Genomic DNA, 22,759 nt, shown 5'->3' with positions numbered 1-22,759 from the left:
TGGAAAGCACACACTCCATGGGAAGATTCTGTCTTGTTCATTGTTGTATCACAGTTAGCATTTAACGAATGTTTGTTGAGTGAGTGAATGAATTAGAACCTAGACCTAACCCTACCTCTGTTGTCTTTTTTTTTTAAGATTTTATTTATTTATTTGACAGACAGAGATCACAAGCAGGCAGAGAGAGAGAAGGAAGCAGGCTCCTTGCCGAGCAAAGAGCCCAATGCGGGACTCGATCCCAAGACCCTGAGATCATGACCTGAGCCGAAGGCAGAGGCTTTAACCCACTGAGCCACCCAGGCATCCCTACCTCTGTTGTCTTAAGCAAGAAACCAAACCTGGTGTTGCCTCAGTCCCCTCATTTGTAAAATGGAGGTAATTTCTACCTCACAGGATTATTCTTTAGGTTGAGTAAGAAAACCTGTGAGAAATGTCTGGCATATATAGATATTTAACATATATTTACATTTCCTTCTCATAAAAGTTTCATTCACTAGGTCCAATGAGGCCAGAAGCTTTTATTCAAATCTGTTTTCTCCTGTGGCTTCACTTTAGAATTACCTAGGGAATTCTTTAGAAGTCCTGAGCTGGGTTCTCACCCCTCGAGATTCTGATTTAATTGGTCTGGTGTGCCGCCCAGGCACTGGTAATTTTTAAAGCTCCCCAGGTGGGAGCACATTAGCAGCCAGCGCTGAAGACCACTGATTTCAAGTCATTAGTGGGGAGGGGGGGGGAGGGGAGGGCCGGCTGTGTGACTGTCAGAATCCACTGGAAGCCCTGTAAAACCTGGCCCTTCCAACACCTGGAAATCTCTAGAAGCCAGCTTGGCTTATTTCCTCCAGTACAAATCATCAACTGGCAGACTAGACAGATGGTTATTATTTATCCTTCCTGCTGTGTTAGAAAGAAAAAAAAAAAAATTAGCTCTGCCTCGGGTTTCTCAAACCATTTTTACATGTGCAAACCATTACCTTTTTATATGCTCCTAGGTATTAGAAGGGAGAAAGGGAAGCTTAAGCAAGATCAAGAAGACCAGCATGTATTTTCTCCTAATGTAACCTCGAGAAGTGCAGACCCCAGAAAGAAATTGGCCTGGGACAAAGACTAGGTTCTAGATCTTAGGTTAAAAGGGATACTATACAGGAACAGTGCCCAGAAAACTAACTGGCACATGATAATTAATGTTAAGTCCTCTCTTCTGGGGAAGCTAGATTTGTTTAAGACCCTATAATAACAATAACACAGTTACAGATAATGCCTTGCACTGAGCATCTTCCTGTGTTAAGTATTTTTAGTTGGTAACTTTTTTTTTTTTTAATCTCCACAATCTTCCTGCAAACTGCTGGTCTGCTTTTCACAACTGACAAAATTAAGATCTGAAAAGTTGCAGCTGGTAAAAGTGAGAATCAGGTTTAGCATTCAGGTTTGACACCAAGTTTTTCTGATATGCTCTACACTGCTTCTAAAATCCTCTTAACTCTCAACCTTGGTAATTCAGAGTAATTAGAACCTTTCTTCACCGGCAGCAACCAGAAGGCTTTTCTCTCACATACAGGGCGAGAAGAGCAGGGCCCAGGGCTGCCTGATGATGATGGGTTCCTGTGACAAATTTGTAGCAATTAAAACAGATCTGCCTTAGCTGGCTATCAGGATTCTCATGAAGCATCTATTAAGTTGTACTCTATCTAGCATCTGGGTTAGGGATGGGCAGATAAAGAAATGCCGAGAAAAAATTCTCCTCCTGTCGGGTCTGAGAAGGAACTGGGAGAAATACAACTATCCATTCAGCAGCTTTAATTTCTAAACTTCCTATCAGGGCACATGGTCATTCATTTCATCTACAAACATGGACTGAGTACTTATTCTACTGCTCGGTGCCCGGGCTATGGACATTCTGAAGTCACACTGTCTTCATCAAGAGTCTGAGGGCGGGGAATTGATAATAATTCACAGGTGCAATATTAAAGGGGAGGCAAAAGCTTTTTTAATCTGATACGTAAGTTAATTTACATGAACGTCCTTACACAGACGACACTATTCACATTTACTGGACACTTGCTATTTCCAGGGGTTTGCTTTACAGCTTCTAGCCCATTTATTCATAATAAACTATGGGTGGTCTTAGCCACCTTTTGCAGAAGTGGAGACTGAGACACAAAGAGGACAAGTAACTTGCCCAAGGTCATGCAGGTCATAGAGAAAGGAGCCAGGACTGACTCAATCCTAGGGCATCTGGCTTCAGAGCCTCCACTCTCCACCACAATGTTACACTGCCACTCTCCACCTTTTGAAAAAAAGAAAAAAAACTTAGTGATTGAAACATCTTTATCGAAGGCAGTGAGAAACCATATACATTTGTTAATGGCATACTTGAATTATGCACCAAATACAGAAACCAAAGCTCCCAGAGATCTGTACGGTGTGGTAGTTGCTTGGATTTGTAAAATAAATGACTAAGTCACCAAAGGTGCTAGTGACGAATGAATGATACCCACTGTAAGCCTGAAAACACCTGAGCAGAAGATCTGCATGTCTTTTCCTGGATCCTAAGGAAATTTCTATTCATAAGGCATCAGCCTGAGCAAGTAGTACCTGGACGGTAGAATCCTCCAGGTTAGGGATAATGTTCAAACCTCTGAACACTGACAGGAGTAAGGAAGGGCGAAGACAAAGCTTTTTCCTGATCCTTGAGGCACACATCTGCATGGAGTGAGAGGCAGAAGTTCCTGCTTTGGGAAAAGAAGCCGAGCTATGGAAAGAGGCCCCTTGCTGCTGCTCGCCAAACTGTAGAAGCCCTCCTGATTCAAGGTGATGCTATAGGCTATTGTCTCTGCTTATCTGGAACAATCTGCCACACAGGAGGCATTGCCAGCATCACTCTGACCTGGAAACTCCTATTCATCCCTCAGGGGCCCCCAGTTTAAGTGTCACTCCTCCAGCAAGCCTTCTCCGATCCTCCCCAACTCCTGCCCCATCTCAAAATAAGTGTAAATATTTTCACCTTTTCCTTGGTTGTGTTTATGGTAGTTTGTAACCCAATAATAATTTTGAGTAGTAATTTAGCATCAACGTGCCCTCTGTGAGCTCCAGCAAGACAGGTACCAGAGCTCCAATCTACCAATGTATCCCTATCACCTAACACAATGTCCACCACCTAACAGAGCCTCCGCATTCTCTTGGCCTGGGTGCATACGTGTAGATGTTAACATAAAGAGAACAAACTAAACCCTTCCATTTTTTCTTGCTTGTCCAGGAAAGAACTTAAAGAAAACCTCTGGCAACACAGGCTAAAGTCCCGGAGATGTCTCCAGGCAAAACAAAACATGTGGTGTGCACCTGGCTCTACAGAGCTGGAGGAGGGGCTTGGCCCATTTTTTGCCTTCTATTCTCTGGGGCTGGGTGGGGCCCTCCTTTCTGGGTTTTTGGTTTCCACCCAGCACCTTGATGTCAGGCTCCCTTTGACTTTGAGACTCTGCTGCAACAGAGAAGGGAGGCAGAACTCCCTTCTCTGTGGGTTGGTTCCTGTCCTTGCTGATATGCACGCAGAAATCACACGGTGATGGGCCTGCCGTCTGCCCCAAGAAATTGGACTTGTAGCTTGTATACAGGTGTCCTTCCAAAGCCTGTGACCAATCCACCAACTGCCATCAAAATAAAAGATGGTTATGAGACCTATTTTAACATCGAAAGCCCAGCTTCCAGAAACTGAGGGTGACCTTTTCCCCAGACATCACATTTCAAAATGTAATGGGCTCTTTGATTTAAAAAAAAAAAAAAAAATCTGGCAAGCAGTTAAAATCCATTTTAATATTCCCAGCACTTAGCCAAAAGAAGATGCAGACGGAATTGAAAAACAGCCTGAGTTTTTCTGTTGTTGTTGTTTTTTAAATGCCCGGATTAGAACATAATTCATCTTAAAATGACGGGAGGCCTCTTCACGCACTTCACACTTTGAAATATTTTAGAAAATAGTATCCATTTTGGCAAGCCTCTTGCCACGCAAGAAACAACAGCAAATGCTTTTCTCCTTGAGTGTTAAGTCTGTTGTGAATAAGATTATAAAAAATATACTTTGCTCTTTTATGTTGCCTCTTGTTTGAGGATTTTACTGCATCTCTGCAATAATTGATTCTTCTCACATTCCTCTATGAGTAGCATTCATTGCCCCACTTCTAGAGAGTGAAATTGAAGCAGAAGTTTGGTAAAGCACATTTCCTCTTTTCCCAGAGAAAATCATTTATTCATTCCCTTATTCATTCAGTAAACATGTCTTTAGAACCAACTATGTGCTGGCCACCAACCAGACCTTGAAGGTCCATGGATGCCTACCTCACAGGCCCCATCTCTAGATCTCTGGTAGAGGAGACAGATACTCTAACTTTAGGTCACAATATCCTCTAATACATGCTGTGATGGACAAAGGGGTCTACAAGGAGTCACCCCTCACACCACCTGGGGCTTTGGGGAAGGCTCCCCACAAGAGGTGAAATATGAGCTGAGTCTTGAAGGATGAGTAGAAGCCCAACCAATGAAGACAGGAGTGGTAAGAAGGGCTCTCACGACAGAGGGAATGGCATGTATAACGCATAAAGACATCATACACTTTCATTTTTTTTCCTGGAAAAAGATGAGAGAAAAAGATGCATACATAGGACTAAAAGAAGAGAAGCAATAATGATAACTTGAATGGTCTTATGGGCCAAGTAAGGAATTTGGACTTTATCCTGATACAGTGGGACCAAAAGAGCATAGGGCGTGTTACTTATTTACTTACTGCTTACTCATTTAGTTAAGCCTAATTCAGGTCTATACAACCACCCCCCACCGCCTTTAGTAGTCAAAGAGAATGTTGAACTATCTGAAAGAATACAAAAATTTATTTAAAAACAGTTTCTCAGATCCAAGGACCTCTCTGAATTCTCTAAAATCATCCACCAAAATCTATGCCAATGTGCATTTAGCTGGGTAGATTATCCAAGTATTCTTCAGATTTCTAAAGTGGTCCAAAGCTCTAAAAAGTATAATAATCCTATTTATTTACTTTGTGAAAACCTTCAGCTCTTTCTCAAAATTGATTTTATCAAAGTAGAATTCTTTTATATTAATCTCTTAACAATTTGCTGGTTGCTGGTCATCCATATGGTTATAATTTCATATAGCATTCTATTCTTTCAGACAAAACAATCGTTCCCATTCCCCACAGCAGCTTAATGAGTGTTTGTTAACAAACTCAAAACTTGGGGTCTTATTGCAATTTCCATTCTTTAGGGCTGTGAGATTTTCACAACTTGTATGTGAGAAGTTTGAGACAAAGGTACAAAATGAGAAATTCAGATATTTGAAAATTGGGGAAAGCACAGATTTACAGAAGTTAGAGACATAATTCTATGGCAAATTAGTTAAGATTATTTGCATTGAGTTGAGCAGAACCAACTCTACCAATTTAATATGACCTAAGGACAGACCCGTAACAATGAACTAAGATCAGGATCTTGGACAACATCATGAATTCCTGTATCTTTTCTCTTCTCTCTGCTGTCAGCTTCATAACCTCTATCTACCTATTTTTCCATCTGTCTGTCTGCCTCAGCAGACCATCTTTTTCTCATTTCCAATACAAAGAGGAAAACTGGCTAGAGTTCCTACATCTCACAGAGAATGGCCTCTGTTTTTCTATCTTTCTGTTTTTATCACTCACAAATAGTTCCAAAACCACTGGACAACAAACATACTGTTTGTTGGCCCATTTTGCATTTGATGCCCAGGCCTGCACCATGTTCATGGCAATTCTCTCCACAGCCATGGTGATAGGGAGGATGGGAAATTCCTGGAGCAGCAGGGTTGGGCAGATCAAACAGGTGATGCCACTGTCTCTCTTCACAGTAGATGATAGGATGTCTTACATGGTGCAGTGGGAACTCATCTGTCTATTTGTGCTAAAAGCATCTCTATTTTGTGCTGGACACTTAGTTAGAATACCAAAATGAGCTGGATGTAACTTCTATACCCTCCTTCTAGTTTTGTGTCTACCATCGACTTATGATCTTAGTAAATCACTTCCACTCCCTGGGCTGCAGCTTCCTCTGCTAAAGGAGTAGGATTGCCAGACCACAGAGGGGCTTTATGGTTTGTTAGAATGAACCCATGAGCTTAAGATAATATCAATATTGTTTCAATCACCTTTTGTCAAGAATCTCACACTCATGATGCATTTTCCAATCAAGAAATTATAAGCATTGCCTGAAGCCTATCCCTTGTGTATACCACTAGTATAAAACAGAGTAGAATATCATGAAAAGTCTCAGTTACAAAAACCTTTGTTTTGTGTAAATCAGAAATGTAAACTGAATAAAGTCGTGATTCCACCCTTCCCTTAAAAAAAAAATAGTATTTATATACAGCAAGAATTGGCAGATATGGTCCTATGGCACTGAGGATTTGAAACACATCCTCTAGCTTTACAAAACCAGACCTTACAATAAATATTGCTAGCTGTGTGGCCTCATCTTTGGCCAAGAGACTGGAGGAGCTCTGTGCGGTATATGTATTGCCAGTGAGATACTTGTGTTATTTTTGGTGGAAAACTCCAGAAGAAGAACCACAACCAAAAACCCTTCCTGCTGAGATTTCAGCCACCTAAGATCCCCTGAATGCTCTGAAGGTCAGGCCAGTCTCACAGCCTTTTGTAAGTCCAACGATGAAGAACCAGTCTGAAGAATACGAGACATGGATTGACAGGTTCAAGAAGCTGGAAAATGCCCTCTAGCTGTGTGATCAGAGTAATACAGGTAAAGTGAGAAGCTTAGAGCTGATAGGACTTTCCATGTGTGTTCTAGTCTGGAAGTGGATACCTCCTTTTCTTTTACTTCTTAACAAACACAGTTTGTCCATAAACCATGTGCACTGGCACTGGGAGCACAATTGGGAAATACAGAGATGAATCAGAGGAAGACCTGAATCCCCCACCAAGTTACTCACAGTCTCTTTGTGTCTTTGATCCTCCTCCATTCAACTCCTGGAGTCTAACCTACAATGCAGTCTTGTAACTCCCAAATGAAATCTTCAGCATGCCCACTGATAGGCTGAACTCCAAACTCCTTAGCAAGGCAAAAGCTAGTTCTGTCCACCTAACCTAAGTCTCTTTTTCTTCAGTGGGTATTCTCCCAGTATCTCCTACCCTATCATAATGGATAACCTGCCTTCCTCAAACATACTATGCTTTCTCCTGTGGCTGCTCCTTTTCTCACCCTATGCTCTCCATCTGAGTTGTCTGCCTCTCTTCTTCCTACCCCACCCCCACCAACTCCCTATCTTGTCCACCTGGCTAGCTCATGCCTAAACATGTTTCAGGTTAGAACTCAGGCTCTACTCCTCTGAGACTCCCCAAATTTCCCCAGACAGATCTAGGCTAACCTTTGTCTGGTCTCCTAGAGTTCTGTAACAACTATTACCATATTTGATAAATATTTTTTTCATTTGGAGACTTACTACAATCTCACCGGTAGGCTATATTCCTTCTTCTACCCTTGCACCTTGCACAGTTCTGTTCAACTTTTTTTTTTTGAGGGAAAGAAGAAAGGAATGAATGTAAACACATAAATAAATCCAAGAAGAAAGGTAAAAAATACCATTACAGTGTGCAATGTGGGCATTCAGAGAAAGGAGTATTCCTTCCTAGTGAGGCGGTCAGGGAAGGTTATCTCAGTGTAAAATTAACCATTAAAGATAAAGTGCAGTTTATATATAAAGAAATGAAATAGACCTTTTTGGGAAAGGTGTGCATTAGCCAAGAAAATTGCTATGTGTGAAGCTCGGTGCAAGAAGTTTTGATTGGAAATAATATAAGGGCTATTAAGAAGAATGTTGAATGATAAGGGTAGAAATGTAAGACTCCAGATCTAGGAAGATCTTAGATGCCAGATCAAGGAATTTGAATTTAGTTGCAAAAGAGTAAGTAGAACTGAGCATTTCTAAGAAAGGAAGCGTTATGATGAAGTTGTATTTCAGAAAGATCCTTGATGGCTATGTGCAGATTGAAGGGGAAAGAGAAAGTAGGGAAAGGAGTAAGGATTTGCAATGTCCAAGTGAAAATGAAGTCCAGAACAAGGTCAGAAACCTGGGGAAGAGGGAGCAGATATAAAAGCACATGGACTGAAATGGTGGTACTTTTTTTTTTAAAAAGATTTTATTTATTTATTTGACAGAGAGAGAGAAATCACAAGTAGGCAGAGAGGCAGGCAGAGAAACAGGGGGAAACAGGCTCCCTGCTGAGCCGAGAGCCTGATTCGGGCCTCAATCCCAGGACACTGAGATCATGACCTGAGCCGAAGGCTTAGGCTTAACCCACTGAACCACCCAGGTGCCCTGAAATGGTGGTGCTTAATTACATTCTGTAGTTATGGTGAGTTAGTTGTTACATGTGGAGCCTAAAAACATGGAACCCACAGAAGTGGAGACTAGAATGGTGGTTGCTGGGAAAAATGGGAGATTTTGGTCAAAAGGCACAAACTTTCAGTTAGAAGATGAACAAGTTCCAAGAATTTAACATACAGCATGATGACTCTAGTTAATGATGCCGTATTGTATACTTGAAAGTTGCTATGACAGTAGAGCTTCAATGTTCTCACCACCATAACACAACCACAATAAAGTGGTAATTACATGTGATAAAGGATATTTTAACCAACCTTATTGTGTTAAACATTTCCCAATATATACATGTATCAAATCATCACATTGCACACCTTGAACTTATAATATGGTATGTGTCAATTATATCTCAACAAAAAAATAGGGGATACCTTAGCATTCTCTAGAAGTAATCACATAACAGTAGCAATGCATTTTCTGTTTCATTTTGTTTTGGATTTCCACATAAAGTATAACTACCATACAATACCTCAGGACTTCCAATAATCACTTTATCAAAGAGAGGAGGAGATGAAAATTTTAAATGAAAAATTCATCTAGTTTATTAAACTTATTAAACATGAACTTTTAAGTGTTTAAACTTATTAAACACAGAGCCCAGCACTGTGCTAGAGGCTGGACCAGAAGGGAAAACAAAAGAATGAGACATGATCTCTGGCCTCAAGGACATTTTAGGTAAGACACCAAAGGGGTGCCTGTGTCAGTTATGTGTCCACCTTCAGCTCAGGTCATGATCCCAGGGTCCTGGGATCGAGCCCCACAACAGGCTCTCTATTCTGTGGGGAGCCTGCTTTTCCCTCTCACTCTACGTGCCACTCCCCCTGCTTGTGCTCTAGCTCTGTCAAATAAATTAAAAAATCTTTAAAAAAACAAAAGGTCAAGGACCTTTTAGGTAAGACACCAAGATAGACAATAGTTAAATGCTGAAAAACAAACATTCTCAAGGGCAACATATAGCAAAGTATTATAACTGAAGAAACAAATATGAATTGAGTTTTCCAAGAAGGTTCCATAGAAAGAGAGCTTGAGTGAGACTGCAGGAGAGGCTGAGGTTGACTTTGGATAGCTGGAGAAGGCTTTCTGAGTTGAATGAAACCATCTCCTGCAAAGCTTAGGTTTGTGCTAGATTAGATAGTAAAGTTGAGACCCTATTGTGACTCTCAAGTGCTAGGCTGAGGCTTAATCCTCTACCCAATGTTCACCAAAGTTTCGACCAGAGGAGAGCACCATAAAAGAAGAGACGGATAATTTAGGGAAGATACTGGAGAAAAGGAAATCAAAAGGTTACTGAAATAATCATGAGGATGGAGTAACTGGGTGATGGGCATTAGGGAAGGCACCTGATGTGATGAGCACTGAGTGTTACATCACCTGATGGATTACTGAACTCCACCTCTGAAATGAGTGATGTTCTATATATTGGCTAATGGAATTTAAATTAAAAAATAAATCACGAGTCTAGGTATTTCTACCATAGAGTGGTGACGGGGTTACAAACAAATACAAAAAAACATCAGGTGGAAAGGGAAGACATTTCTAAAGAAACAAGTGCTCAGTGGCAGTGATGGATGATGGATCATAAACTTAGTTGCTAAGAGACTCCCCAAAGACTGGGACCTTTCTCATACTTCTGAACTGTTCTAAGGAAAAACAGAGTTTTGTTGACTTTGGAGGCAGATTCCGGCAGATTTGAAATGCCTCTCTCATGGCCTCTTCACTATTTATGCTTGTTTTCTCTGTTTCTATGAAATTCATTAGCTCCTCGTCAGCCAGGGAATGTGTCAGCCTGATCTATAACTATCTTTAATGAGGAAAGAGGATTAACTGAGGTCATTTAGTTGGTTTATTAACCACAGTATTTAGCTGACCACCACAGCCTCATTCGAGACACTGAGCAGATGATACCTTCTTTGCCTATTGATGAATCAGTGTTCTCTATTATGTGCAAGGAAATATGTAGGCCAGAGTGTTCTTCATTCAGGGTGAAGACAGACCATCCATCATCAAATTAGTGTTTCTGGGAACCTACTCTGTGCTTATGTTCTAACAGGGGTTGTCAAGAAAATATCCTTGAGGAGAAAGAATAAGAAATGACTGTGAGTAACTGGTCATGTTTTCTAAAGAAAGAAGGGGGTTGGGATAAATGTTTGGGGGAATGGTAGATTTGGAATTTTCCCAATGAACTGACGGCTAGATAGAAAACGTTTTCCAGCTCAAGGAGGCCGAATGCAATGAGAGCCCTCAAGGACATTCTTTGCATGAGTCTGGCCTTTGCACACAGTGAATCACTAACTCCTCACATCAACCACATGCTGAAGGGATTAATGGCCTTATTTAAGGAGGAAAAAGCCAAGCTTAAAGTGGTAAAAGACTAGCCAGTGGGAAGTGGAGCCATAATTCAAACCCAATTCTGTTGGACTTCCCCTACACTAAACTCCCATGACATACCAGAAAGAACACGAGGTTTTGCTTGTTGCTTTGTTGGTTGTTTCTGTTTTTACTGAGAGACTTAGACTCAAGTCCAGAATAGACTAATTGCTGAGCCCTGAAGACCAGTTGTTTATGTTCTCCAAGACTATTTCCTCATCTATAAAATAAGACTGATAATAATAAAACATCTCCCGCATGGAGAGAGGATCACACGAGATTTGAGTTTCTTTGCAAACTATAGAATGAAGTGGATGTTAAGGAGTTTCTTCTTCTTATGCCTTTCATTTTGGTTCTGGTGGGACAAGAACAGGCTTTTCAGCACTAAAATGGATTGTAAGGGTTATTTTATGCAGCTTTCCTGGGCAGCCCCAAATGACAGTAAATTAGATACAAATTTCAGTCAATGGACTTTTGTTTGACACTAGGATTCCTCTACCAATAGTAAAGCTTAGAAAATAGTAGAAAATGCCCCTACCCACACCAGTGGTGATTCCTACATGTATTTTTTAACACTACTTTTAATTTTTAATTAAATATAAACTCAATTTTATACATTTTAAAAATTTCTTCCTATTAAGACACAGTCTTATTTATTTTGAATAATATTGGTGCTACAACTATTATAATCATCCTATAAGAATGCTTGTATTATTGGTGCTTAATCGTTCTGAACACTGTGTTAAGATTTTGTTATTTTATTGATTTTCATATTGTTTAATTATCCCTATTTTAAAGTTGAGGAAACTGAGGCTCAGAAAGTTCAAGTGCCTTCCTCAGTCAGACACTTACTCCAAAGCCCATGCCTTATATTTCCAGAGGCAGAATATGAGGAAATATCTTGAGAGATCCAACCTAGACCAGACCAACAGTAGACATCCATTTCTGCAGAGGAAAGGATCAACATTCTAATAGAAGAGAGAGACAATAAACAACCCTACACAGAACAGAAGATAAGCAGAGATGGGATGGGATGGGATGGGATGGGATGGGATGGGATGGGATGGGACAGGATAGAATGGAATGGGACAGGATAGAAATGAATTAGAACTGGATAGAATAAATCACATTAGGGCCCCAGCTATCTGTAACCCACTGTTAAGAACACCCATCACAGAGAGGTTCAGAGGGGAGCACCATGCCCAACAGTCCTTGCTCATTTAAATATGAACAATATTTGGCCACTTAAACAGAGTTAATAGGTGTCCAAACTCTAACTCTAATAGACTGGTTGTGGCATTTCATTTTGTAAATGAAATGACAGGTGGACCGCATCTGGTCTCTTTGAGAAAGAAATTCACAATCATTGTTACAGCCTGTACAAGTACAGGATGATAAAAGAACAAACTGCAAGGGATGCATCTTCAATCCCTATAAAAGATACTGAAAAGCTTTTCTTGAACCTGTGGTATAGATCTCCACAATTCAAGGAACATCTTTAGGAAACGATCTGAGCCTTACTTGCAACAATCTCTTCCCCCTTATTTTGTGATGGAGTGTAGTGGTTAAATGCATGAATTCAAGCAAACTTGGGCAAGTGACTTACCATTTCTATGCCTCAGTTTCTCCCTCTATAAAATGGGTTGTTGTATTAAATGTATTACTACTGGTAAAATGTTTGAGGGCTTAACTGAAATATAGTAAATGTTATATACATGTGTAAATATCAGCCACTATTGTGATACTCTAGCTAATTTTCTTCATATCTTACCATGGTAAAGGTTGGGGAGCTTCCTGAGGTAAAAAGTTCCTTCTTTAAATCTTCTTTATTCTTAAGCATAGTATCTGACATATATGAGCTTACAATTAGGGGCTTAAGAATGAGTTATTCATCTTTGCTGATGTCATGTTCTCCACTTAAAGCTCCTCTCTACAACTCCCCAAGTCCACCTACCCTTAACTTGGAAGGGACCTTGGCATTGATGCATATAACGGACAGGTACGAAAGAACATCCTGTGGTGATACCCACTACCAGCCCAATTACACAGATTCAGACTTTGAGCCATGAGAAATGAGAGGATGTACCTGTGATCACACAGCAAGCAGGAGGGAGTCACAGTAAATACATTTCCAGAAATGCATAAAAATTAGCTGTTTCAATCCTGCATGTTTAGGAACGTGTTTGGCTACTTCAGTAAGAAAAAAATAAATAAATAAACCAGAAAAATTAGAAATTGATTTTAGCAGGCACCCCCTTGTTTTAAAAATTGGCCTTTAAAGTTTAATAACCACAAAGAAGAAGCTTAAATTGCTTTAAGAAGCTGAAAGTGTCAAAAATATTAGCATTTTGTTTTTACTCAGAAGTCATTCAAGCTAATATAGATTTTTTTCTCTCTCTTTTTTGGTTTCTCCACATGCTTTTCAAAACTTCCCACCCACCCAAACCAATTGCAGGAGTCCTGGAGAAGGAACGGACCAGATGCCTCATTCACAACTACAATCTCATTTACAACCTGTCCCTGAACCCTCGGAAAATTGACCAAGCCTTGAGGTAATTCCGTGCGGGAGAAAATCTGCTCTCGGAGCCAGCACTTCGGTACTTAAAGGAGCTATGATAACAAGCCCATATTGTGAGAACAGATGTTTCCTTTATCTTCCTTTTTACCCAGACATGTGTTTCTCCCTGGCCTGAGTGAGGCTGATACAGTGACTGGAGATCTGAAGATGCTCTGGACTTGGACTTCTTTTCTGGCTATAATGCTCCCTCATAAGCAACTCAGAATGACCGCCCCCCCCAAAAAAAAACAAAAAACAAACAAACAAACAAACAAAAAACCAGGTTTCCTCTGCCAAGGTAGCAACAGCCCAATTTCTTTAAGTCCCCTTCTAGTCTAATAAAGCTCCTTATTAACATTACATGATTTTTTTCTATATTCCTGATGAAACTTTGTTTTTGCAAACCCGCAATTCCATAGAGTAAAAATATGCTAGATATTGTTGTCAACCCCCCAAAATGCCTGTCACATAAGAGACCTTGACACACCATTTTTGGATGAGTAAACTAGACTTTTCCTATAGTTACTATTCTAGGAAGGATTTCCACATCATAAGAAAAATAAAGAATTGCCAGAGAGTTCTCTGAATAAGTGAGATATTTTCTATAGCACAAAACTAGATGATGCTACACTGTCCCCAAAGATATTTTCCCAGATATATTTAAAACTTGGAAGTTTTAATGATTGACACATCGGACAAAGTGTTCTGGAAGTAGGTAACATCTTTGCTCTCTCTGGCAGGAAAATCAAGCAAAACTTTCCACAAGTTCCCATAGTTCTTCTATCCAACTTTGCATCTCCCACAGAACTCATACTCACATGCACATCACACCACATAGATAGTATGAGCTCACCAAAGGAATACTGACCCAGGACTTCAGAGAAAAATGTGTTCCCAGAACCATCATTAATGCCGAGTGACCTGGATTCTGGTTTTCAAACTTGTGTGGGAGACAGGACAAATGAGTTAGGTTAAGGGGGAAAGTAAAATGCTCTCTGAGCATCCCTTTTTATCCATTTTTATGGGGGGATCTCATAAAATCTTATAAACAAAACCTTAAGAACAAAATAATTTTGATCCACTAACATCAAAGATCTCCAAGGGCTCCAAGTCTGACCTGCTTCAGTTTTTATAATCCCTGAGTAACCCAGAAAAATGCCTCCTGAGACCAGCTGACCATCTCTCTAACATTCTAGAACCCTTGCACTGCTAGCTGCCTTTTAGGTCAGAGAAGTAAGCAAACAAACATGGCTTTCTCATGCTACCGAAATGTCAAATGAGGAAAATTAGAATATTAGAATATTAGAAAATTAGAACATTAGATCAGACAAATAAGCATACATTGGGCAACTAACATGTGCTGGGAACTGGACATACTTTGTTTCATCCAACTCTGACAACTCAGTGTGGTGTGTTTTACCATATTGAGTAAATGGTACACAACACCATTGAGCAAAGAGAGGCTCAAAGAAGTAAAGGGTAGAAAAACTGTTGGGCTGTTCCTGTTGATAACTGGCCAGGGGGATAGAGCCTTCTGGAGATCATTGGTCACATCCTAAGAATGCCCTGTCCACCCTACATCTCTGCGGGGAAGTAGACTGGAAAGAGGGTTGGATGATGGGAGGCCCTCAACATGAAGCCAGGGTTATCAGACTCAATCATGAGATCCTGGAGGCTATAACCTTACCTTACCCAATTCTTCTTTTTTTTTTTTTTTAAGATTTATTTATTTATTTATTTATTTGACAGAGAGAGAGAGAGAGGTCACAAGTAGGCAGAGAGGCAGGCAGAGAGAGAGGGGGAAGCAAGCTCCCCGCTGAGCAGAGAGCCCGATGTGGGGCTCCATCCCAGGACCCTGAGATCATGACCCAAGCCGAAGACAGAGGCTTAATCCGCTGAGCCACCCAGACGCCCCACCTTACCCAATTCTTTGTGTGCAACATCTACACTAGCTCCTGATAGATAGCCTCAGCACTCACCAACTCACACAATTGGAGGAGACTCTGTTGACATGCAACACAACATGAAAGGTGCCCCAGAGCTATGCGACTAGAGGTCACATACACCCCATCCTCCTACAGAGCTGGCTGACTGAATGAATGCTTCTGGAAGTGGGGGAACCATGGCCATATCTGGATCCATAGTCACCTCACCACTACTACCTACCCTTCAACAGAGAGCAGAAAAAAGAAAAGGCTTTATAACCAGCCAAAATCCAGCTCTGGTACTTGTAGGTGGGAGCCTTGGCAAGTGTTTAAGCTCTCTGAACTTCAGTTCCTTCAACTGTAAAAGAGGAATAATATAAATACTTAGAATTTCACAGGAGTGTTTTAAACACGGAGAGTCATGTCGTTTGGAAAGTTCTTGCACAGAACTTTCTGGAGATGGACGTTTCTTGGGCCCTTTCCCTCAGCTGCCGAACATTAGGACTTTTGAATGATAGTCCCTGAAATGACATAGGGACATGAGGCTACCCTATAGCTAAAACAAATTTTGAGGTACATCTGTCTTCTAGAACCAAGAGACAATTGTTTTTGGATCATCTTCTGTCTGGAATTGTCCACTATTTTACCCCAAGGGGTGTGCGTGCGTGTGTGTAAGTGTGTTCATGTGTGTGTGTGCACACAAATGTGCACGTGAGGGCCTTTGCAAGACTTCAACTTTGCAAAAGTAAATGCTCATTAGATTTTCTCTGAGTAAACATTAAAAGAACCAAAATTCAACTTAAGTCATTGATAAAGCTAGGATACCAAGGTGACAATGTGACAGCAGATGTTGGATGAGGTCTTACCTTGAGACAAACCACTGGACAGAGAAAGGAAAATGCTATGAGGTCATTATGCTTTAGAATCTGGTTTGACCTGTATCCTAGGACTTCTCCATGATTTGCTTATGGAAAATCTGTTACCTTTCTTTCTCTCTCTCTTTTTCCCTCAGATCAGTGTTGTTTTGTACACTCCCTGTGACTGTATCACTGGGAATTTCTAATACTGGAGAGAGAAAGTCTGGTGTCTGTGGTCTTGACCAGGTTTCTCTAGCAGAACCTTTCTACATAGGTATCTGTATACAGTGGACTGTTCAAACTCCAGTATGCCCTGGAGAGACTCAGGGTCAACTGTGTCTCCCCCAACTGTCTGAAAGCCTCAGTCTCTAAAGACGGATCACTGAAGACATGGTAGAGGCTGTGAATCCCAACAGCTGGGCAGACTCCTTCCCAGATTATGACCCTGAGCAATTCACGACCTATCTCACAGAGTCATTCATATTGAAGGAGATAATGGTGCAAACTGCCCAGTACTATACCTCTCACGTAGACATACTCCATCAGGAGAAACTGGCTTTCTATTTTATTCTTATACAGTATCTCCATTTACCTCATTCAGTTAACCAAATCATCAATGCCTTTTCCAAGTACAGACCCCTTCCTAGCTAACAGGCAGCTCAATGATCGTGTGGTCCTGGAAGGCAGAGATCAAGCCCTCCACATTACTGTTCTTCATTCTCTCACCTGCTCTGACTCCTCCCAGTAACCCAGCTAAGCTGACATTACTACTATGGCCATTGTACAGATCAGAAACTGAAGCTCAGGGTGATCAAGGTACTTGCATAAGGGCTAATAGCTATTGAATGACTGAGGCAGGATTAGAACCCAGGGCACCACTTCAAGTCCAACAGCGACTTGCAGGTCACAGGGCAAAGAACCTGCAAAATTCTCTCTAGGATACATGGTCTCTCTCCCCAGTAAGTCTGGAGGTCATTCCCAGTAAGGGCTGAGGTCTTCCCCAGCTTTGTCTCCAGCACAGAGCACAGATTCACCCCCAAGTAGGCACCTGGAAAACACCTGTTGAATGGAGCCCCCGCATGAAACTTTGGAAGCCCCATGGCTTTCTGCCCTCTCTTGGCTCTTCCAGCTACATCACTGCCTTGTGGGGACTTAAAGGAAAGGTGTTTTCAGAACTCTTGGCATTGTGTGTTCACACAAGCAGAAACAATTGTATAGATCATGCAGTCCAAAGAGTTTGCTAAGTGCTCCCTGACTCTTCAGAGGAATTTCCCAAGATCATTAAGAGAAAGAATACAGGGTTTGATATTCTAATTGGGATCAGCAACTGGACAGCTTTGGAGCAGGCCAGAGAACTGTGGAGCTCTACAAACAAATGCTGGCCTTTCTTCTCTTTCTCTCCTCTCCCCTCCTCCTTAGAGCCTTTCAGCTACAGTTCCAATGCTCCCTAGCAACAAAGGCGGGGGGTCCCCAAGCTGGGGTGCCTCAGGAATGCCAGCCATCCCTCTCATTAGCATTCAGGGCCCTTCATCTGCCTGCACAGTTAGCCGCAGGACCATGCAAAAGGCTTGGGGGAGGCCCCGCACTTAGCGTGGCTTGTTGGGAAAAGGGAAGCCTCCAAGAAAAGTTTCCAAACAAAAGGCATCAATATTATTTGTGGAGCCATCAGACTGCCTGGGACACAATATGGCTCTGGCTCAGCCACATGCTCTCTCCCCAGGTTCTATGTGAAGTCCTGGTGGGGACTTTCCAGACACGTCATGGTCCTGCGTGCCAACACACTGGAAGGTCTCCCTCCTCCTCCCCTCTCTACTGCACAGTCTCTCCTCAGACTCAGTTTATGTAGCTGGGACAATGGGTAGACTCTAACTGGCAGTGGGAGAATCCAGAGGAAGGGAATTGACAGAGGGTAAATGGTCAGATGGAAGGGCAATCACAAACAGATGGTGCTGCTAGGAATGGATTCCAGGCAAATTCGCAAGCAGATTGAGCTCTGACAAAAACTTAGCTGGTGGAAAGCAAGCAATTGGTGCCTTGCACCAAGCCCTTGCTCAAAATACACATCATGCTCTCCGATACACTCTTCAACAGTTCCACAAGGGGACCTCTACCAGGTTCTGTCTCACTGGAATTCCAAAATACTGTTCAACAAGCCAGTCCCTGGGAGATTCCAACCAGCAGGACCATTTTCAACAGTCTCATATTGTGTCTAAGTAGAGTTTCCTCCAGACTTCCTATATTTGAACACCTCCAGGGATGCAGACCTCATTACTTGCCATCTCTAAGACAAGTCCTTCTCCAGACAGCTCCAATTTGTTCTTTTGCAATTGGTCTCTATCTTAATCTCCTTTCAACCCTTCGTTGTGGCCAAAGAGATGTAAAGTTTCATCAAGCAATCATGGCAACAACAACTGTGCTAACCTTGTGTCTGGCCCTTCCAGGCATCAGGGAGTTAAAAACAAAAAACAAAACACCACCACCACCACCAACAACAACAACAAAAGACAGAAAGACGAAAGAAAGAAAGAAAGAAAGAAAGAAAGAAAGAAAGAAAGAAAGAAAGAAAGAAAGAAAAACAAAACTTTGTTTCTCTCTTCTAGGACTGACTCCAGTTGGGGAGGGAGCTAAGGAAGGGGCCCTTACTGTATAAAACTTTCCATAATCCATACCCTGACCTACACTCTCCATTTCCACCTTCCTATGTATGTACCTCTGAATAAGAAGCCCATCCCAAATAAGTCATCTCAGCCTCAGAACAGCCCCACCCCTTCCCTTGGTTAGCAACACTACTTACTCCTTACTCAACCATGGCACCACGTGCCCCTGTATCCAGCGTGTGACAGAGAGCATGAAGCAGAAAGGCAGGTATAAGAGGCACTCTGTTCCTTTTGGGTCCATGAGTGGAGGAAGGACTGGATAGGTAGATGGATTTTGATTCAACCAGAGAGAAGACATGCTAGTGATCAGAACTGGTAAACAATAAAGTGGGCCGCTCCCTAAGGTCAGTAGCTTTCTGTCCACCAGAAGCACTTGAGATGGATGAAAATCCATCAGGGATGGGAATGACGAGCAGGTCCTTCCAAGTATAGGATAACACAAATGACGGAATATTTGGGTTATAAAGCATCAGATAGCTTGCCAGGTCTTGGACACCTCCGCCCAATGACAGAGAAGGAGAGAGAAGGTACCGCTATCCTTAGACAGGCTTAGTCTCCTCTGCTCTTACGTAACCATCATCACACTTGTAATTAAATCAGTATTTTCTTGCATTCAGTCTAGTCAGGCCCTGGGACTTTCTCAGGCAGACCCCCCCCCCAAAAAAAAGAACTCTACACAATGGGAGCTTGCAGAGCCTGAGATCGAATCTACACCCTGCCTTTGGAAGACACATTTGGGGATCATTATTCCCCCGCCTCCTGAAGGAATTGATTTCTGACCAGGTCAGCTGCGATGTCCTGTGCAGTATCTAGGGCATGTTTCCAGGTAAACCCTCTACCCTGAGGGGAGACAAAAAGCACAAGAACTGGCCAGGAGTGGAGTGAAATGCAAGAATGATGGGCATTTTGCAGGTGAACATGATGAGCCTCCAAGAAATTCTGTGGCTTTGCTAAATGTGAGGGAATTGCTGGAGACAGATGAGAACTCTCCTTCGTTCACACTGTCCTTAGGGACATTCCTCGCCAGTCCTGCCAGTCCCACTCCCTCCTGGCTTGTTTTCTAGCTGAAAGCAGTACGTCTGCCCACTCCAAGAGCCAGATTGGCAGAGCGCAAGAAACTGTGTTCCCACACACTGGACGCCTTGGGATCTGTGTCCTGCTGCCTCATGCCAAGTTTCCCTGAACCCAAGGGAAGGGGAAGGGAGCTCTCAGTATTACACACATGTTGTGGGCCCGGTACTATAATTTCCCCTAATACTCATGACAGCCTTCAGAAATAGGAATTATTCCCACTTCACGAATGAAGAGCTGAGGCTCAAAGGTTCAGCAAAAGAGCGGTAGAGACATGATTTAACACAGCTCCACAATTTCCCAGCTCCATATCCTGTGATGACCCCCACACTGGGTTGCCTATGGGGGCAGAAATGACCTGGGTGCTGTTTCCTTCTGGGGCTTCTAATAACCTGGGATCGTTTGTGTCTATGGAGAGAAAAGAGGAACTCACACCTGTACAGTTCTCTCTTTTTTATTTAACAAGTATTTACTGAGCACCTACTATGGTCAGGCCTCAGTAAACAGTTTGCGTGCATTTCCCAAAACAGTTCTAGACTTCCCAGAAAAAATGCCCTTGCCCAAACCCTGCTGACTGACTCGGACTTCCTTCCTTCTAATACTGACCTCTGTCTGGAATTGGAGTGTTGGTAGCTTCTCTCCCTGGCTCTTAGTGGATCAGAAAATGCAAGTCTACTCCCATTTACGTCTCTCCTCACTTAATCCTTCTCACTCTGTGAACACTATTCAGCCAAAACTATGGTTTCTCTGAGCCCTCTCTGGGATCTCGATGAGGCATGAGTGACTTATTCCTACCTGGATAATTTAGTTATTTGTTGGTCTGAGGCCATATGGAAACCACAGATATACCACACAGATCCTTCAGCAGGAAGCATTTTTCATTCTCATCCACCCATCCATCCATTCATTCATTCATCAGTTCAATAACAGCAGCAAAAAAACACCCCACTGTGCTTAGAGCTGGGCTGGATACCAGGCATACGGAGATGAATGAGGCAAGACTCAAAGTCTGTAAGCAAAGGCAGACACTAGAGATGTCAAGTCCAACAGAGTCTAAGAGCTGTGCAAGAGAGAAGCCAGGAGTACTCGGCCACAACGGAGAAGGACACAGCTCATCCCAGTGACCGCAGCGTGGCTGTTGTCAGGGAAGGCTTCCTAGAATATTTAGGACTGAGCCAAGTTCTGGCAAAGGAGAAGCAACTGGCCAAAATGGGGATGGGGTTGGCATGCTTGGGTGGCAGGGCTGAGTTCTCCAGGTAGGATAAAGACGATGAACAAAACCCCTGAGACATGAATCTTCCCTCTGTTCTGGGAACTGTGAGCTGTGGTTACCTACACTTCAAGCATGATGCTCCAGGAGAAAGTGGAGGAAGCAAAGCTGGAGATGGTAGAATCAGGTCTCAAAGGCCCTTGATGCCCAGCCAAGACTCCATGAGAAGCAGAAAGGGCTGTGGTATGATCAGATGAATGTTTTGATTGCTCAGGGGCCATTTAGGGGGAAGCTCTGAGATGCAAGACGAGAGGCAGGAAAACCTCTTACATACGATTTGTGTGACTTGGGTAAGTCACCGAACATCACTGAATTTGAGGTTCTTCATCTGTAAAACAGTAGGATTTAAAGTACCTATTTGCCAGAATCATTATAAAGGCTGGATATAAGGTGTGGAAAACATGCACAGTGCCTAACACTAAACAGGTCTCATAGAGTGATAGCTATGTGTTTTATAATATTCATGTCTAGAATAACCTGATCACAAAGACGAAAGACCTTGCAGTAAGAACAGCCTTTCTTAGGAAGGGCATGAAGGATAATGCCGTCAGCAGAACCACTTCAAGGGAGTCATTGACACTGACACACACACACAAGTAAATAATTTATGTGTTTGAACCATTTTTTGAAGGCCCCATTATTATTCCTACTCCCTGCCTCACAGTGATGCTGGTAGTTACAGTGCATTAGTTAATTTCATGGCCCTGTTGTGAATCTTACAATATTTCATCCTCCTAATTCAAAATATTCATTCCAAGTGGTTCCAACTTCACAAATAAATAATTCCTGTTGGAAAATGGAGTTTTTCCATCTGCCCAGCCCATTTTCCATCTGCTCCTACGAGCTCGTGGTAGGATGGAGCTGGGTCTTGAGGCCCCGTTGATTAGTCCTGATTTAAGAAGGAATGGTTTTCTCCCAGATGGATCGTACATTAATGATAAAGATTCATTTCCACCGTTATTAGTTACTATGTTAGGAGACAGTTTAGAGATCTGGAAGTGGACCAGAAGCATGCTAGATAAAAGGAAGGAGAGAAAAGTCACATTGACCTCACTCCCACCATGCACTTGACCTTATAGGCACTGTACACGTGGCACACACGTAATTTGACCATTGCAACAGCTCAATAGGTAAATGTGATTACGTCCATCTGACACATGAGGGAACTGAGGGTCTGCAGGGCTTTAAAAAGTGCCTAAAATCAGATACTATGTAAATAAGGGAGCTAGGACTGAGTCCCAAACTCAGACTCTTTCCCTAATGCCAGGGATTCAGGGGAGCACTGTGCTTTTTGAATGGAAAGTACATTGACCAAAAAATTATGATGTTGTTTCTTTGGATAACCATGTCATATTATAATAGAAGAGTATCCAGTAAAGGAAAGATAATCCGCTTTTAGGCTCTTACAAAAACATGGAGCAGGACAGATAAAGAGAGTCACTTATTGATATGGTCAGAATACAGCCCAATCTTAGAACTTACAACAGTGAACTATGAGTTAGAAAACTCGGACTCCTATTTTGGACCCCTAACTTATCTTAATAGCAAAGACAAATCATTTAATACCTCAGCCTCAGTCTCCTCAACTGTAAAGTGAATCTACCCTATGTTGCCTCTTTAGGGAA

At 42.2% G+C, this 22,759-nt stretch overlaps 1 protein-coding gene across 1 annotated transcript in view; it reads left to right on the top strand.

The window, feature by feature from the left end:
* LOC111143567 (chromosome unknown C1orf87 homolog) overlaps positions 1-13,413 on the top strand; it is an 85,501-nt gene extending 72,088 nt beyond the window's left edge. The window contains 3 exon segments of the mRNA XM_022497391.1: positions 3,294-3,330; positions 6,559-6,788; positions 13,253-13,413. Of these exon segments, the coding sequence (XP_022353099.1) occupies positions 3,294-3,330; positions 6,559-6,788; positions 13,253-13,413 (428 nt within the window).
* The last annotated feature ends 9,346 nt before the right edge of the window (positions 13,414-22,759 follow it).

This window comes from Enhydra lutris, unplaced genomic scaffold (assembly GCF_002288905.1).
Source record: "Enhydra lutris kenyoni isolate GAN:26980312 unplaced genomic scaffold, ASM228890v2 scaffoldscaffold9, whole genome shotgun sequence".
NCBI classification, from domain to species: domain Eukaryota; kingdom Metazoa; phylum Chordata; class Mammalia; order Carnivora; family Mustelidae; genus Enhydra; species Enhydra lutris.
This window is presented reverse-complemented; position numbering and strand designations above follow the sequence as displayed.